Here is an 18,136-nt window from a genome sequence, read left to right on the forward strand (position 1 = left end):
GCAAGATTGACATAAGGAGGTTAATGACTCTTCCTTCAGCAAAATGCCTGGAATGCTACCTTGGTAAAGGAGTTTATATAGGCCCCTAATAATTGTGGACAGTCTGCAGCCTAGTGAGATATGGTATGAATTAATGTGCAACACTAATTTGATGCCATTACTGCCATTTTCCAACTTCACAGTCCAATCAATGCCAATCTTAATCTTGCATATCTGAAGATGATATTAAATGAAATGCAAAACCCCTCACCATCAAGTAAACATGATTTACTTGTATGTTAAATACTAGATTATTTCTTTTCACTGCTTGTGCAAATGTAAGTGCTTTGAACCTCCTTGGCCCTCTTACATGCTTGGTCATCTTCAAAACATCTTAACACCAATTCAGATTGCAAAGGGCTCCAGACAGAATGTACCTTTCTTTTCAGAGTTCCAGGCTGCTTTTTGATTAAGGTTAGCTGCATGCAATATGAGGTCTTCCTTTTAAGTGTACCGCTGAGGCAGCAGCAAAATGTTAACATTCTGTATGTAAAGCAATGAGTAGACCCAGATTAATCAGGTCTCAGATTCCCCATTCCTGTTTTGGAGATTTGCAGGGTTAGGGTGTGACCTTGCAAACTTCATTCACTGAAATAAGATTCCAGTTTAACTCATCAATGCTGCAAAGAATCAAACTAGACATAAATAAGATTTCCATGAATGAAACTGCTCCTTAGTGCCTTAGCTCATACCAAACATATCAGTCACCAGGGCTTGCTGCCACCTTGGTTCCCACTTCAGCAACAATGTAAGTTCATAACTCTCATCCTAGCAGATCTTGCGGTAGTGTCAAAGTACAGTGTCTGGCCAGAAGCTTTGGGTACGACTCCCACCTCAGAATGTGGTGGCCACAAAGGTGTGAAATGGCAAAGGTGTGAAGCCCACGAAATATCTGCACGTTTCCAATTTTGATTTCTTTAAGATCCTTGGTTTTAAACATTCCAACGTTGGTAGCTGTGCATTCAGCTCTGTAAGCTCCCTCCCTAAATCTCTTTAAGATGCGGCACGGTGGCACAGTGGTTAGCACTGTTGCCTCACAGCGCCAGAGACCCGGGTTCAATTCCCGCCTCAGGCGACTGACTGTGTGGAGTTTGCACGTTCTCCCCGTGTCTGCGTGGGTTTCCTCCGGGTGCTCCGGTTTCCTCCCACAGTCCAAAGATGTGCAGGTTAGGTGAATTGGCCATGCTAAATTGCCCGTAGTGTTAGATGAGGGGGTAAATGTAGGGGAATGGGTCTGGGTGGGTTACGCTTCGGCGGGTCGGTGTGGACTTGTTGGGCCGAAGGGCCTGTTTCCACACTGTAAGTAATCTAATCTAATCTAATCTAATCTAATGCCAATATCAAAATAAAATTTAGACAGAAATGCTTCAATTATGCCATCCATCCATGGGCTACTCCAAACACAGCTCAGTAAGATTAAAAAACATTAACCATAGTGGAATATAAATACTGGGCCAAGTAAGAGTCTGTAATTCTCTTCCCTTTACATAGTACTGTGGTTGAGGTATGAGTTTCCACATGTCAATCTCAGTTTAGACAATTAACAATCTTAAATAGTAAAAGAATTATCACCACAGGCATAAAAATAAATGCAATTACAAAAATTAAAACTAAGTTTTTGGGTCTACTCATTGTTATTTTTAAGCTGATTTATGCAGCATAGTATTGGTGCAAATAGCTAAGTTGGGGTTGTCAAATTTGGCAGATGAGAAATTGACATGGACAACTGAAAGAATCGTGGTTTATATTATAAAGCTTAATACATTTAATTGCATTAAGCTTAAAAACAAGAAAGTGCATCTAAAATTATTCTTCTTTATAAAATTAGGATCTCATGATTTCTGCATAGTTTTATGTGATATGTTCATGGTTTCATGTTAAATTTTTGACGTGTCCTTTCAGAAGATCAAGATGTGTTTTGAGTAATAAGTCTATTTTATTTCCTAACAACAGGAAACGACAGATCGCATGAGCAAATACTAAATTCATGACATTTGTCAAGGCTATAGAGATAAAGTAAGTTAATAGTTAATTCAATGAAACACAAACAATTACAAAAATGTGACTGTTCAAAAATTTATCCACCTTTTTCCTTTAAAAAAAGGAGTTGGGAGTTATGGACTGCTCTCAAAATTGATACAACTGGCATAGAGTTTGATAAAGATATGTATTAGGAAACTAACTATATACCAACACATGGGTTTCTGTTCATTTCCTATCTATCCAAACCCCACATATGTAGCTTAATTCTTTTCCTTTGATAAAATTATCCTCTAGTCTCAAGCCACTAAACATAGCACAATATGTAGTGCTGATAAATTATCAAGTACTGATAATCAGTGTCTTCATACTTATGCTTAAAGACAAAATTTATTTTTCAAAAATGTCTAATAAAAGTAAAAAATGAGTAAGCTTTGCACGAGCAGTTGAGAGAGAGCACATCCAGAGTGAGAGGCAGCCAAAGTAACTGTGTGTTTCTGGAAATTCGGTGCAGAGTTGAATAGATGCTTTTTGCTTTTGTTTTTGTTGCTTTTAGTTTATAAGGACAATATTCTGTAGCAATAAGGACCTGGGAATAAGGACCACGGAGTATTTGATATTATTTCATATTAAGTATCTTCAAAGGATAAATCTAAAAGAAGTAGGTCGTGGCAGGAGGTTTCAGTGCCATGATGTGCCTGGCCTACTCAATGTAGGAAGCTGGGAATGTTTCCAGCATGTGTGTAGGCAGTGTCTCCAGCTGCAGCTCTTAGAAGCCCAGATTTGGAAACTGGAGCACACTGTGGAACATCAGAGAGGTGGAGAGTATCTGGATAGCATATATTGGGAGGTGGTCATACTACAGGCTAAGACTCTACAGGCAGGAAGCAAATGGGTGACCACCAGCCAGAGTATGAGGACCAGACAGGCCACACAGGAGTCTCCTGTGGTTATTCCCCTGAAAAATATATATCGTTCTTTAGATACTATTGAGGGGAATGGCCTCTCAGGGGAAAGCAGCAACAGCCAAATTCATTGCACCACAATTGGCTCTGCTGCACAGGGGAGTAGTAATAGGTGTGGGAATGCAATAGTTATAGGGGATTAAATTATAAGGGGATTTGCTAGGTGTTGATGTGGCCGCAAATGAGGATGGAATATTGCCTCCCTGGTGCCAGGATTGAGAATGATTTAGAGCAGCTGAAGGACAATCTTGGTGGTGAGGGAGCAGCCAGCGGTTATAGTACACAAACAACACAGGTTATATAAAAGAGATGAGATCCTAAAAGCCAAAGATATCAAGTTAGGATACAAGTTGAAAGTAGTGATCTCAGGAGTACTGCCAGTGCCACATGCTAATTGGAGTTGCAGGATATATCGATGAGCACTCAGCTGAAGAGATGGTGTGAAGAGGAGGGTGTCAGATTCTTGGGACATTGACACTGGGAGGTGGGACCAGTACAAACCCGAAGGGTTACACATGGGCAATACAGGGACTAATGCCCTCAGAGGAGTATTTATTAGATGGTTGTGGAAGGTTAAACCTAAAATGGGAAAGGGATGGCAAGGAGTCAGGGAAAGTTAGGTAAAGGGGAAGTACAGAGAGATCTGGGTGTTCTTGTACACCAGTCAATGAAGGTAAGCATGCAGGTACAGCAGATAGTGAAGAAGGCTAATAGCATGCTGGCCTTCATAACAAGAGGGATTGAGTATAGAAGCAAAGAGGTTCTTCTGCAGCTGTACAGGGCCCTGGTGAGACCACACCTGGAGTATTGTGTGCAGTTCTGGTCTCCAAATTTGAGGAAAGACATTCTGGCTATTGAGGGAATGCAGCATAGGTTCACGAGGTCAATTCCTGGAATGGCGGGATTACCTTACACCGAAAGACTGGAGCGACCTGGCTTGTATACCCTTGAGTTTAGAAGACTGAGAGGGGATCTGATTGAGACATATAAGATTATTAAAGGATTGGACACTCTGGAGGCAGGAAACATGTTTCCGCTGATGGGTGAGTGCCGAACCGGAGGATACAGCTTAAATATACAGGGTAGACCATTTAGGACAGAGATGAGGAGAAACTTCTTCACCCAGAGAGTGGTGGCTGTGTGGAATGCTCTGCCCCAGAGGGCAGTGGAGTCTCTGGATTCATTTAAGAAAGAGTTGGATAGAGCTCTCAAGGATTGTGGAATCAAGGTTTATGGAGATAAGGCAGGAACAGGATACTGATTAAGGATGATCAGCCATGATCATATTAAATGGTGGTGCAGGCTCGAAGGGCAGAATGGCCTACTCCTGCACCTATTGCTATTGTCTAAAGCCAAGGACAAGAATAAAAGACACAAAGGGTAATTAGAAAAGTGATAGGCAGAGAAATCAAAGGCCAGAATCAAACAGGGACACTATGAAAAATACTGGGAACAGGACAACTACTGTTAAAATGACAAGTCTTAAGGGTTTACGCTTTAATGCAAGAAGCATTTGTAATACATTTTAAGCATTTGAATTAATCATGTAAGTAGATGAAAACAGGTATGATATAGTCAGGATTCTGGAGACATAATAGCACAGATGAGAACTAAATGTCTAAGGGTATCGAACATTTGGGAAGGATCAAACAGAAAGGAAATGGTGCAGCATTGCTGGTTAAAGAGGAGGTAGCAGTAGATCCAAGGAAGAGGCAGACAAATTGGCCACACACAAAAAAAAAGACCCAAGGTGTGGGAGCAGTTTAGAATTTAGCAAAGGAAGTTAAAAGGATTGATTAAGAAAGGGAAAATAGAATATGAGAGTAAGCTTCTGGGGAGCACAAAAAAAAGACTAAAGAAGTTTCTTTAGGTATATGGGAAAAGGATTGGTGAAGACAAACGTAGGTCCTTTGCAGTTAGAAACAGAGGAATTTATGATGGGGAACAAAGAAATGGCTGAAAAACTAAATGTGCTATGTTCACAAGAGGTGGACACAATATTCCAAAGATATATTGGAGAATTCAGAGTTTAGTGAGGGGGAGATTCTGAAAGAAACCAATTTTAGTACAGAAACAGTGTTGGAGAAATTGATGAGATTGAAGGTTGATAAATTCATCAGCCCTAATAATTTACATCCCACTGAAGTGTGAAACCAGGCACACGAACACACAAGACGGCTCCTGAGCCATAAGTTGGCCACTTGACATACAAGATGGCCACTGGACCACAATATGGACAGAGACAGCAGAGCAAACACAGACACTGCCTGGGGCCACCAGAATGCCAGCACAATGCATTCACAACTTAGTTGATTAATTTAAGGCGGGTGAGGGAGAGAATACACATGAGTAGCGAAATGTCTGGGTCCATCCAACACCTTTGATAGAAATGCTAACAGTTTGATACGAACTCAATACAGAGTGATAATAGCCAGGGCTGCAGTAATCATCCTTCTCAGGAAGAGCAATTAGTGCCCATTACTACAGCAATGAACTTCCGTGCAGACATTGAAACTGACAATGTCTGCACTGAAACTGACAATGACTGCACTGAAACTGACAACGACTGCACTGAAATTAACAAAGGCTGCGCTGGAACTGACAATGACTACACCAAATCTATCAATGATTCTGCAATATTTACAATAAACAAACTATGTTACAGAGACAATAACCTCATCACTGACCTATTATATTACAAAATGCATAAAAGTATCTTGACACGTGCTCCGGGTTGAAAGAAGACTCACAGCTGTCCACTGTGCTGTTGGTGTCTTTCTCTCCCCGGAGCTCCAGTATTTCCTTGTACAATAAACTCTGTCATTGAACCCTGATTCTAACCCTGAGACTGGTGATTTTCCCCACAATACTACAGTATTTAATTTAAGCAAATGGCCTAGCAATAGTGGATGTACTGGTAGTCATCTTCCAAGATTCTATAGACTCTGGAAAGGTTCCTACAGATTGGAGGGTAACTTATGTAACCTCTCTTTAAGAAGGGAAACAGAGAAAAGAAATGGAATCATAGACCAGTCAGTCTGACATTGATAATGGGGAAAATGCTAAAGTCCATCATGAAAGAATTAATAACTGAGCACTTCAAAAACATTTAGACTGAATCAAAATAGATTTACAAAAGGGAAATCTCATTTGATGCACTTCTGGAATTCTATGAGGATGCAACCAGTAGAATTGATGACTGGGGGCCAGTGAATATGGTTTATTTGGACTTTCAGGGGTTTTCAACAAAGTCCCACATATGCGATTAGTTTGTAAAATTAAAATGTGTGGGATTGTGGGTGATGTATTGAGATGGATAGCAAACTGGTTTACAAAAAAGAGCCAAAGTGTAGTTTTTTTTTCAGAATTCCCAGCAGTAACTAGTGGGTACTGGAGGGATCAGTGCTAGTGCCCCAGCGATTCACAATATATATTAATGATTTGAATGACGGAACTAAATGTAATACCTCCAAATCTGCAGATGACACAAAAGCTGGGTGGAGTGTGAACTGTGTGGAGGTTGCTGAATGCTTCTGTGTGATTTAGACAGGCTGACTGAATGGGCAAATAAATGGCAATGCAGTACAAGTGGACAACTGTGAGCTTATCTTATACTGGTAACTAAAACAGGAAGGCAGAATATGAATGGCTAAAAACTGACACAGGAAAATGTGCAATGAGATCTGGGTGTCCTTGTACACTAGTTGTTGAAGGTAAACACACAGGTGCACTAGGCCATAAAAAAAGCAAATAGCTTGTTGGCCTTCATAGCAAATGAGTTCAAGTACAGGAGCAGAGATATCTTGCTGCAATTATACAGTGCCTTGGTGAGACTACACCTGGAATATTGTGTGCATTTTTGATCTCCTTATCTGAGGAAGAATGCTCTTGTTAAAAAGGGAGTGCAGTGAAGGTTTACCAGACTAATTCTTGCGATAGCGTGACAGACGTATGAGTTGGAACCCAACTCTTATTTACCATACAGCAAGAAATATTTCATCACCACAGCATCCAATGTAAGCTATTCAGACAACTAGCTCTTCTTTGTCATGTTTGTTTATATGGTAGTCCTTCATTCATTATTAGCAAAATACTGCTGGAATCATTCAAAAGTGGAATCTGCTAGTGGGCGAATAGAGACTCTACAGATATCTCAGGCCCCAAATGTGCACTCTTATCTCTGAGGTCTTGATCTGAAAAGAAGGAATAATGAATGAACTTTCTGCTGTAATGGGGGCATTGCACAGTATCAGGCTCCCATGCCATGTGAGTATTAGAGAAAGATTTAACATTTTTGTGGTGGAGAAGCTACTATTGTAGTTAATGCAGTTAATGTGAATGCTTTGGCCACTAGCCATCAGGCCTTTGAGGACCTTTTCAGGGAAAATGAGGGATAGCAACAGTTAGTTGTGAGCAAGATCTTTCCGTGGCTGTAAAATCAAGTTGATGCAAATACGCTTTGCCCTCTTGCCAATCCAGAATCAAAAACAAATGTCATTGTCAAAGTCCAACTTCAAGCCACCTCTTCAATCCTGATGACAGCTATGTAAATTTTTTTGCGAGATGATTTGAATCCTTGTTATTGTAGGTGTTGAGCTAAGTAAACCAGACTGACTACATACCTGGACAGGTAACACAGTCGTGAACAGTCCACTGATAATTCAGAAGCCCCGAAGTGAGGACCAGCACTGTCCACAAATTTCAAAAATTAGTACAGATAAGCCTTGCTGACATCCCCAGTATCCAGATAAAACCCTGTATTTGGATTGGAGTATTTGTGAAAATTGAAAAAAATCAAGAAGCACTCCTATGACATTTATTTCTAATATTGGTGTCAGAAATGTCCAACTACTCCCAATTTAGTAAACAATCTACAACTTTATGATGCAAGTAAATGAAGTGAACAACTTACAAATTGCATTATAGAGCGGTTGTCCTGTCTTTTTGTCCCATAAGATTGTTGTTTCTCTCTGATTGCTCACTCCAATTGCTACAATTGAATAAATTTAACCTGTTAACATTTTGTTCAATAAAAATAAGCAATCTTAAATATATTTTAAAATTATCTCTGCATTTTATTACATAGTGTCTCTTCAGCCATTAGTCAAGGCTTAGATAAAGTTTTCCAGTTAGAGGGAACAGAGATGTAAATAGTAACACCATCAAGTGAGAATGAGTCTGAAGTACTAATGTACATTGAGTGCAACAGCTTGTTCACCGAGCTGATACAAGGCATGTCCAATAACTTAGAACCCAATGCAATCCAACTGACAGGAGCTCCGAAAGAATTCGTTAAATTGTATGGAGTGGTCAAATCAAATCAAATTTACAGAAACGGTTTGTTGCTAAGACATACCATTTGTAGCATTTTATGGTTAGTGACATGAGATAATGTAAGTTACATCAGGAAAAAAAATCATTAGGCGTTTTAGCAAGAATGTCAACACTTGCTATTGTGTCAATCACATTTGCAGGTCCTGACATATCTCTGTGGCAGTGACAAAAGAATCTTTCCCCACTAGATTCGAGATCAGGTCAACTCAGTGACAGTTTCAGAGCTGTGAAACTGACCTGCAAAACAATTTAGAGCTAATCTGACACAATGATAACATAGCCAAACACAATTTATGTACATACATGGAGAGAGACTAACATGCCCCAGTGCAGATCCCTGGGGAATGCTACATGGTAACATCTTATAGTGGCATTTTTTTGATCCTGCCTTTCTATCCTTTATCTCACAGCTAATTACCAAGTTATGTCACAATGCCATATCTGGTTCTCTGCATTTGTATTATTTTGCTAACATTCTGAGGATCAACAAAATGTGTGATGAAAAAAGGCAATGCCCCAACCTAAGTTGACCTCTGCTATTCTGATAGTTACAGGATGCAACAACACAATAACACAATTAGGAACATAAGTAGACCATATGAGGTGATGGCTCTGCTCTGTAATTCAAATGATCACGCTGATCTTAACTGAACCTTGGACTTCAACTCCACCTTTCTGCCTCCCCGCATATCAATCGATTCCCTGAGAAAAGAAACATCTGCCTACTCTAGCCTTAAAAGTATTTAATGATGAGTAGTCACAATCCTCTAAGATAGAGAATTCCCAAGATTCACAATGCTTTGATATGCTATATTTAACATACGTCTTATTTGTCATATACTATATCCCGAAATATTATTTTCTGAAAACAATTTTTTGCAGAAGATCAACTGTAGTTTGGAAAGTTTACGAAGATAATATGCATGGATATTATTTAATGCCAATGACATACTGACCTCACAAAATTAATCTACATCCACAAATCCATGAATATTATTCTTGAGCAGTACAAACTGATGCCAGCAGTTATAGGCTTTAGGTTCTTTCTAGTACAGTTTCACAGCTCTGAAATAGCCTCTTAGCTGACCTAGAGTCTAGTGGAAAAAGTTTCGTTGCTGCACAGGTATGCCAGAACCTGCATATATGATTGATATAATGCCAAGTGTTTAGTCACTCTTGCACTGATGCTATATTCCAGTTATGCTTCTATTACTAATATTAAAAATAACAGGTTTGGAGCCACCTAGTTTCACCTTCCGAACCATCTTCAATAATAGTGACATAACTAGGTCTTCCAATTGGGGCCAAATTTAGAACTGAATGTGTTTTGGTAAATTACAACTAACATTGCTGCCATTTCCTTGCTAATCACTTTTATTTGGCAAGTGAAGGAGGTATTAGGCACAAAGTCAGACAGCTGTCTTAGCTTTTAATATTTTCTCCAGCATCATTCATTTCTTCCTTATACAAAATGCATTAATTTTTACTTTTAACTTTCCACATAGTGCTGAGAGTTGACCTTTTTTAGTCATTGTGAAAACAGACACAAAGTACTCACTTAACAAATATGATAATTCCTAAATATTCACCATACTAGTAAAAGATGGTGGCACTCTAGCCTTGTGGTCAGATGTTTGTGGGTTAAAGTTTGACACCAGAACTTGAGCACAAACTTCGAGACTGACATTCCAATGTGGTGTTGAGGAGGCATTGCACTCTTAAAGGTAGCAATAAAGGATTAAATTGTGGCCCTGACCACTCCCTGAGATGTAAACAAGCTCTTGGCATTATTTCAAAGAAGAACAGGGGAGTTATTCTTAATAGATGGAAATGTGTTGCTGGAAAAGCGCAGCAGGTCAGGCAGCATCTAGGGAACAGGAGAATCGACGTTTCGGGCATTAGCCCTTCTTCAGGAATGAGGAAAGTTGGTCCAGCCAAGATAGGTTAGATGTAGTTCCTGAACTTCAATAATTATTTTTAAATCACTTCACATAGGCATTCTCAGTGTCATGACAGTATTTTGCACATAGTAACTTGAAAAGCCTAGTCTCTAATGAAATGTAACAAAGTCTTCCATCATGCAAGGCAGTTGAATATTGCTCTCATGCCTTGTCTGAATCAACGGACTTAGAGGTTTACTTCTAGTTTTTTTCAGATACTGGGAGAATAGAAAGAAAGAAATTGTGACTTTCAGAAGCTCCACTCATCCAAAAGTGCCTTGCAACCAATGAAGTACTTTCTAAAAACTATGTTCATTACTTTACTTTATTGTAGGAAATGCAGCATATAATTTGCATTCAATAAGCTTTTTTAAATTCGCTGATAGGATGTGGGCATCACTGACTGGGCCATTATTTATTGTCCATCCCTAATTCCTGTTGAGAACGTGGTAGCCTATTTGAACCACTGCAGTCCTTGATGGACCAGCAATGACATGAGGATGGGAGCACCATGATTTTGACCAGGTAACAGTGAACGCATGGCAATATTATTCCAAGTCAGAATGGTGTGTAACTTGAAGGAGAGCTTGCAAGCAGTGTAGCTCCCAAATATTTACTATCTATATGCTAGCATTTACTGGTTTGGTAGGTGCTGTCAAAGGAGCTTGGTGAGTTGATGTGGTGCATTTGTACATAATACTAATCTGTCACTGTATGTCAGTGGTGGAGGGAATGAATATTGAGGTTGTGAGTGAGTGCTAGTCAAGGGCATTGCTTTGTCTTGGTTGGTGGTGTTGGTGCTGCACTAATTGAGGCATTTGAAGAGTAGTCCTTCATAACCCTGACATTTACCTTGTGGATGGTGGACAGATTGGGAGAGTTAGGAGATGAGTGTTTGACTTGGTCATATAGATGCAGTATTTATAGAATTGATTGAAATTTAGCAGGGCCTCTAGCAGATCTAAAGCTATTAATGAGGTGCCGGAGAACAACGTGCTAATATTCCTTTATTTAAGAAAGGCTGTACAGAGAAGCCTGGGAACTATAGGCCAGTGAATATGTCATCAGTGGTGGGAAAGTTGTTGGAGTGGATTCTGAGAGGTAGGATTTACATGTATTTGGAGAGGCGAGGACTAATTAAAGATAGTTAGTATGGCTTTGTGTGTGAGAAATTGTATCTCACAAATTTGATTGAGTTTTTTTGAGGATGTAACCAAAAAGATTGATGAGGGCAGGGTGGTAGATGTTGTCAACATGGACTTTAGTAAAGCCTTTGACAAGGTTCTACATGGAGAAAATGAGGACTGCAGATGTTGGAGATCAGAGTCGAGAGTGTAATGGTGGAAAAGTAGGCAGTATCCGAGGAGCAGGAGAATCGACGTTTTGGACATAGAACCTTTCCTGAGTCATTGAAAATCTTACTGACCATAGTGAAATCATCTGCAATCGTCCCCATTTCTGACCTTATAATGGAAGCAAGATTATGTGGTAGACTGATTAGTAATGTTAGATCATATGGAAATCGGGGAGAGGTTGTCAAACGGATACAAAATTGGCTTGACAGCAGGAGACAGAAGGTGGTGGTGGAGCATTGTTTTTCAGACTAGAAGCCCGTGACCAGCAGTACTCTGCAGGGATTGGTGCTGGGTCCACTGTTGTTTGTAAACTATTTGGTTGAGAATTTAGCAAGCTTGGTTAGTAAGTTTATTGATGACACCGAAATTAGTGGTATAGTCGACAGTGAAGAAGGTTACTAAGAGTACGACAGGATCTTGATCAGCTGGGCCAAAGGGCTGAGGAATGACTGGTGGAGTTTAATTTGGTTAAATGCAGGTATTGTGTTTTGGTAAAGCGAACAAGGACAGGACTTATACAGCTAATGTGGAGTGTTGTCGAACAAAGGGACCTAGGGGTTCAGGCACATAATTTTTTGAAAGTTGCATTACAGGTTGATAGGGTGGTTAAGAAGGTGTTTAGCACACTTGCCTTCTTTTTTCAGACTATTGAGTATAGGAGTTGGGATGTCCTGTTTTGAGGTTGTACAGGACATTGAGGCCACTTTTGGAGTAGTGTGTACAGTTTTGGTTGCCCTGCCATAGCAAGGATATTATTAAATTGCAGAAGGTTCAAGAAACATTTACCAGGCTGTTGCTGGCACTGGAGTGTTTGAGTATTAGTGAGAAGCTGGACAGGCAGGAACTTTTTTCCCTGGAGTGTAGGAGGTTGAAGACCTTAGAGGTTTATAAAGTAATGAGAGACCTAAATAAGGTAAACAGCAAAGATCTTTTCCCTGATGTGGACGCATTCAAAACTTGGGGGCATATTTTTAAGATGAGAGGACACAGATTTAAAATAGAGACCGGCGAAGCAACCTTTTCACACACAGGATGGTTCAAATATGGAAAGAACTGCCGGAGGAAGTGGTAGATCCATGTACAGTCGCAGCATTTGAAAGATCTTTGGACAGGTACATGAATAGGAAAGATTGAGAGAGATTTGGGACAAATGCAGGCAAGTAGGATTAGTTTAGTTTGGTTTGAGAAATTTGGTCAGCATGAACAAATTGGACTGAAGGGTCTGTTTCCACGCTGCATGACTCTGAGTCTAATTCTGTTTCTGGTCAGTAGAAACCCTAACTATGTTGATAGTTAGGGATTCATTAATGGTGATGACATTGAATGTTGAGGATGATGATTAGATTCTCTTAAAATGGTCATTGCCTTGTACTTACGTAATACAAACATTGTTTGTCACTTATCAGTCCAAACACTGGTGTTGTTTTGATCTTGCAGCACCTGGATACAAGCTGCTTCAGTATCTGAGTCATTGAAAATCTTGCTGACCGTAGTGCAATCATCTGCAATCGTCCCCATTTCTGACCTTATAATGGAAGCAAGGTTTTTGATAAAGCAGCTGAAGATGGTTGGGCATAGAACACTACCCTAAGGATCACCTGTAGTCATGTCCTGGGACTGAGATCGTAAAAACCATAAACATCTTTCTTGTGCTAGATGTGATGCTAACTAGTGGCAAGTTTTCTCTGATTCCTGTTGACTTCAGTTTTGCGAGGACTCCTTGATGTCAAACTTGGTCAAATGCTGCATCAATATCAAGGCCAGAAACTCTCACCTTGCATCTTGAGTACAATTCTTTTGTCCATATTTGGATCAAGGTTGTATTGGGTCAGGAATGGAGTAGCCTTGATAGAATCCAAACTTGGAAATCATTGCGGAACAAGTTTCTCCTCATGATACAGCCTCCATCACTTAAATGATTAAGATTAGACTGATGGAGCAGTAGTTGTCTTTGTTGGATTTGTCTTTTATTCTGTGCTCATGATCTGCCTGGGCAATTTTCCATTTGTTGGCTAGGTCCCAGTGTTATAGCTATAGCAGCCGAACAAAAAGTGCAGCTAATTCTGAGGCGCAGATCTTCAGTAATATTGTCAGAGGTTGCTAGGGCCCATCACCTTTTTTATTGATTAGCATATGGAGCAAATTGAATTATTAGAAGGCTGGATAGGCTGGAACTGTTTTCCCTGGAGCATAGGATGATATTGTAAAGGTTTCTAAAAAACATGAGGGACATAGATAAGGTGAATAGGCAAAGTCTTTTCCCCGCAGGAGGGGAGTCCAAAACTAGAGGGCACAGGTTTAAGGTGAGTCGGGAAAGATTTCAAAGGGATCTGAGAGCAACTTTATCTTAGAGGGTAGTGTGTAAATGGAACAAGCTGCCAAAGGAAGTGGTAGAGGCAGGTACAATTTCTACATTTCAAAGTCATTCGGACAGGTACATGAAGAGGAACGGTTTCGAGGGATATGGGCCAAATGTAGGCAAATGGGACTTGTTCAGTTGAGGAGTCCTGGCCAGCATGGACGAGTTGGGCCTAAAGGCCTGTTTCCATGCTATATGACTCTGACTGTATAAATCATTTTGGCTGAATAATGGCATCAGTGATACTGTGGCTCTCCAGAGGACACCAAAATAGATCACCCACTTTATACATTTGGGTGAAGGCAAATACTTCCACTATTTCTTTTGCATTTTTGTGTTGGGCATCCCCTTCATTGAAAATAGTGTGATGACATGTGCCTTTAAGAGGGACATAGATAAGGTGAATAGGTTGTTTAGATGTGTTTCTCATGAAGAGGAGTGTTGTAAACCTGGTGATTAAGTCTCTGCTCTATGGAAAGCTGAGTAAATAACTTTGTTTTTTAAATTAGACAAATAATGGCTGGAGTCAGGTTCATGCACACCCTGGGTTTTAGTTGTTTGAAGTTGGGGTTTTGGAGTTGAAGCTGCTGGACACAACTCTCTCTCTCTCTCTGTCTGCAGCTGCACAAGTTTGAGTTCTCTCTCTGCTGCTAGATTCATTCTGCTGAGGTTCTTTTTCCTGGACTGGAGGAGATAGTAAGTGAGGGAGATCTGTTTTGCTGAATTTGCCTTTTTCAAGGGTGTGTTTATCGGATACTGTTATATTGGAACAGTTGATGAATAGTAGTTAAATAATATTATTTTGTTAAATATTTCAATAGAGTTCAGGTTATGCCAATTCCTTTTTTTTTGTTTGTATTTTAACAGTGATGTAAGAATAAAATGTGTTTTGCTTAAAACCTAGTAATTTGACTAATCAAATGACATCTGGAATGCAGTGCCTCTCATAAAAGTTAGAGTATAGGCTGCCTCCTTGCAATGTTTTGAGGGGGTTTGGTCTAGTCCATAACAATGGAAATATTTATGGAGCCATCTCCTCCTCCTGTTAATCGATTTAATTATCCATCACTAATCAAGCTTGGATGCGGCAAGATTGCAAAACTTTGATCTGATCCATTGGTTGTGAAATCATTTGGCTCTATCATATGCTACTTACCCTTTTGGCACACAAGTAGGCCTGTGTTGTTGCTTCACCAGGTTGACATCTCATCTTTAGGCATAAAGAGGAACCTCGATTATCCAAAGGACTCAGGCGGGAGTATTTTGTTCAGTTAATCGAATGCTGGATAACCGAGGTTCCTCTGTACTTAATGCTGCTCTGGGAACGCCAATCTGCATTCTTTATTTAGTACCAGGGTTGATCTCCCAGCTTGACAGTAATGGCAAGAGTGGGATACACTGGGTCACGGGGCCACATGTGGCTGAATACAATGCTGCTGCTGATGGCTCACAGCACCTCAGATGCCTCGAAATAAAACAAAGAGCTGCGGATACTGGAGATCTGCAACAAAAGATTTTTCTGGCAAAATTCAGCAGTCTGGCATCATCTGTGGAATGAAAGCAGTGTTAACGTTTAGAGTCTGGTGACTTTTCATCAGAACTGTTAAGCAATTAGGAAAAATAAATAATTACACTGAAAATGAGGTTGTGGGGGAGTGGAGAGGTGATTGGATAGGAAAAGTTGGAGCCCAGAAAGAAAGAGGTAGGTAAACAAGCAGATCATGTATTGCAAGCCTGGACAGAAGTAAAGCGGAATAGATTATAATTAGAGCTAAGAGTAGGTAAGAATGGGTGACTGTGTGAAAAACAACCCATAATCATAACAGGACCAGGTGTAAAGTGGGTAAAAAACATGAAAGAATGAAATCAAGCTCTAAAGTTATTTGACTTGGTGTTGAGTCCTAGAAGCTACAAGGTCACCAAGTGGAAAATGAGATGAAGTTCTCCATTTTCTGTCCTTAAACCAGGTTTTCACTGCAAGCTGTCACTTATCTTCCAACTGCTCGAGGCTTAATTTTGGAAACCAGTCCTTTATTGGTACTTAATCAAACATTTTATTAAAATTCATGTAGACAGTTTGCATTAAATTCAGTTCAACAGCTTTCTCTGTTGTGCCATCAAAACAAAATGCAATTAGCTTATTCCATCATAATCTGTCTTGTTAAGCCCACCACTTTTTAAGCAATGTTCTGTTATTTGGTTTGCCACAACATGCTGTTTCCACATGATTGTTTGTGCTTTCAGCTCACAAACTTTATTTATAACACATTTTTGTGTGTTTACATAGACACAGGTTAGGAATGTCTTATGTTCCTTGTTGGCCTTAACCTGCTACTTCCTTCTTTAATCTAGTGCTAGTCAATACTTTCACTCCTTTATACATCTTTTCTATTTCTATATGTTGGAACCCACTCCCTTCCAATTTTGATTAAATCTTTTTCAACTTCCCTGCAAAGGCATTGATCCCAATTATTTTGGCATGCAAAAGTTTAAATAACCATCTCCTGTCCTGGAAATGATTCTGATATCCAACAACTCTGAAGTTCAAGCTTTGATCCTTTCTATCTTCTGGCAAGGGGGCATAGCTTTAAATTAAGGGGGGGGGGGTAGGTATAGGACAGATGGTACGGGTATGTTCTTTACTCAGCGAGTCGTGAGTTCATGGACTGCCCTGCCAGTAGCAGTGGTGGACTCTCCCTCATTATGGGCATTTAAGCGGGCATTGGATAGGCATATGGAAGATAGTGGGCTAGTGTAGGTTAGGTGGGCTTGGATCGGCGCAACATCGAGGGCCGAAGGGCCTGTACTGCGCTGTATTCTTCTATGTTCTATGTTCTATGTTTACTGTTAGCTTCAACCTTTTTTATACCTTATTATTTTCTTTTTTTTTATTGTGGTTCTATTTTACTGGATATTTTCTTGAATGCACACAAATTTTCCTGTATGCTTAAAACTGGCTCTTATACATTGAGTAACAATGGTCAGAAAAGTCTTTAATAGAATCTTTAATTTTTAGGGGTATGTTTTGATTTTGTATTTTATTAATTCATTACATATATATTTCTAATTATCCACAGGTATATTCATTAAATGTTCAGAACAGTTTAATGTGGTCATTTAGGTTCGATCACTTTGAAACCCAGTTTCATGATGCGTCTTTCTCACACTCAAACCTCATATTAAATTCAATTACATTATGGTTACTTGCCAAAGATGTTCCTTTGTCATCAAATCATTGACTAACTCTCTCATTTACTTGTCACTATACCTGGCATGTCTACTCAACAACCATTTTAAAAACATTTTTTGAGCATTCTAGAAATTAATTGACTTTGAAAATTGTTCAGCTTCTCCCAGTTTATGTAAAAACTAAATCTCCTGATGCAAGTGCATTCTTTTTTTCTGAGTACCTCAATAATCTCTGGTTTAACATACTTCTCCTTCATATTACAATCAAGGATTTCATACTTAAGGACAACTGGAGTTTCATTTTCGTGGTAAAAACAATGACTGCAGATGCTGGAAACCAGATTCTGGATTAGTGGTGCTGGAAGAGCACAGCAGTTCAGGCAGCATCCGAGGAGCAGAGAAATCGACGTTTTGGGCAAAAGCCCTTCATCAGGAATAAGGGCAGAGAGCCTGAAGGGTGGAGAGATAAGGTAGAGAAGGGTGGGGTGGGGAGAAAGTAGCAGAGAGTACAATAGATAAGTGGGGGAGGGGATGAAGGTGATAGGTCAAGGAGGAGGGTGGAGTGGATAGGTGGAAAAGAAGAGAGGCAGGTAGGACAAGTCATGGGGACAGTGCTGAGCTGGAAGTTTGCAACGAGGGTGAGGTGGAGGGAGGGGAAATGAGGAAACTGTCGAAGTCCACATTGATGCCCTGGGGTTGAAGTGTTCCGAGGCGGAAGATGAGGCGGTCTTCCTCCAGACGTCTGGTGGTGAGGGAGCGGCGATGAAGAAGGCCCAGGATCTCCATGTCCTCAGCAGAGTGGGAGGGGAGTTGAAATGTTGGGCCACAGGGCAGTGTGGTTGTTTGGTGCGGGTGTCCCGGAGATGTTCCCTAAAGCGCTCTGCTGGGAGGCGTCAGTCTCCCCAATGTAGAGAAGACTGTATCGGGAGCAATGGATACAATAAATGATATTGGTGGATGTGCAGGTAAAACTTT

General features: G+C 40.2%; 1 protein-coding gene across 2 annotated transcripts in view; it reads right to left on the reverse strand.

Moving 5' to 3' along the window:
- The window catches only part of gk (glycerol kinase), a 111,578-nt gene that overhangs the window by 56,958 nt on the left and 36,484 nt on the right, over nt 1-18,136 (reverse strand). For both annotated transcript variants that reach the window (XM_043700744.1, XM_043700743.1), the window contains exon 4: nt 7,897-7,974. In XM_043700744.1, coding sequence (XP_043556679.1) covers nt 7,897-7,974 — 78 coding nt within the window. The remainder of the gene's footprint in view (nt 1-7,896; nt 7,975-18,136) is intronic.

The sequence above is a fragment of the Chiloscyllium plagiosum genome, chromosome 12 (assembly GCF_004010195.1).
Source record: "Chiloscyllium plagiosum isolate BGI_BamShark_2017 chromosome 12, ASM401019v2, whole genome shotgun sequence".
Taxonomy (NCBI): domain Eukaryota; kingdom Metazoa; phylum Chordata; class Chondrichthyes; order Orectolobiformes; family Hemiscylliidae; genus Chiloscyllium; species Chiloscyllium plagiosum.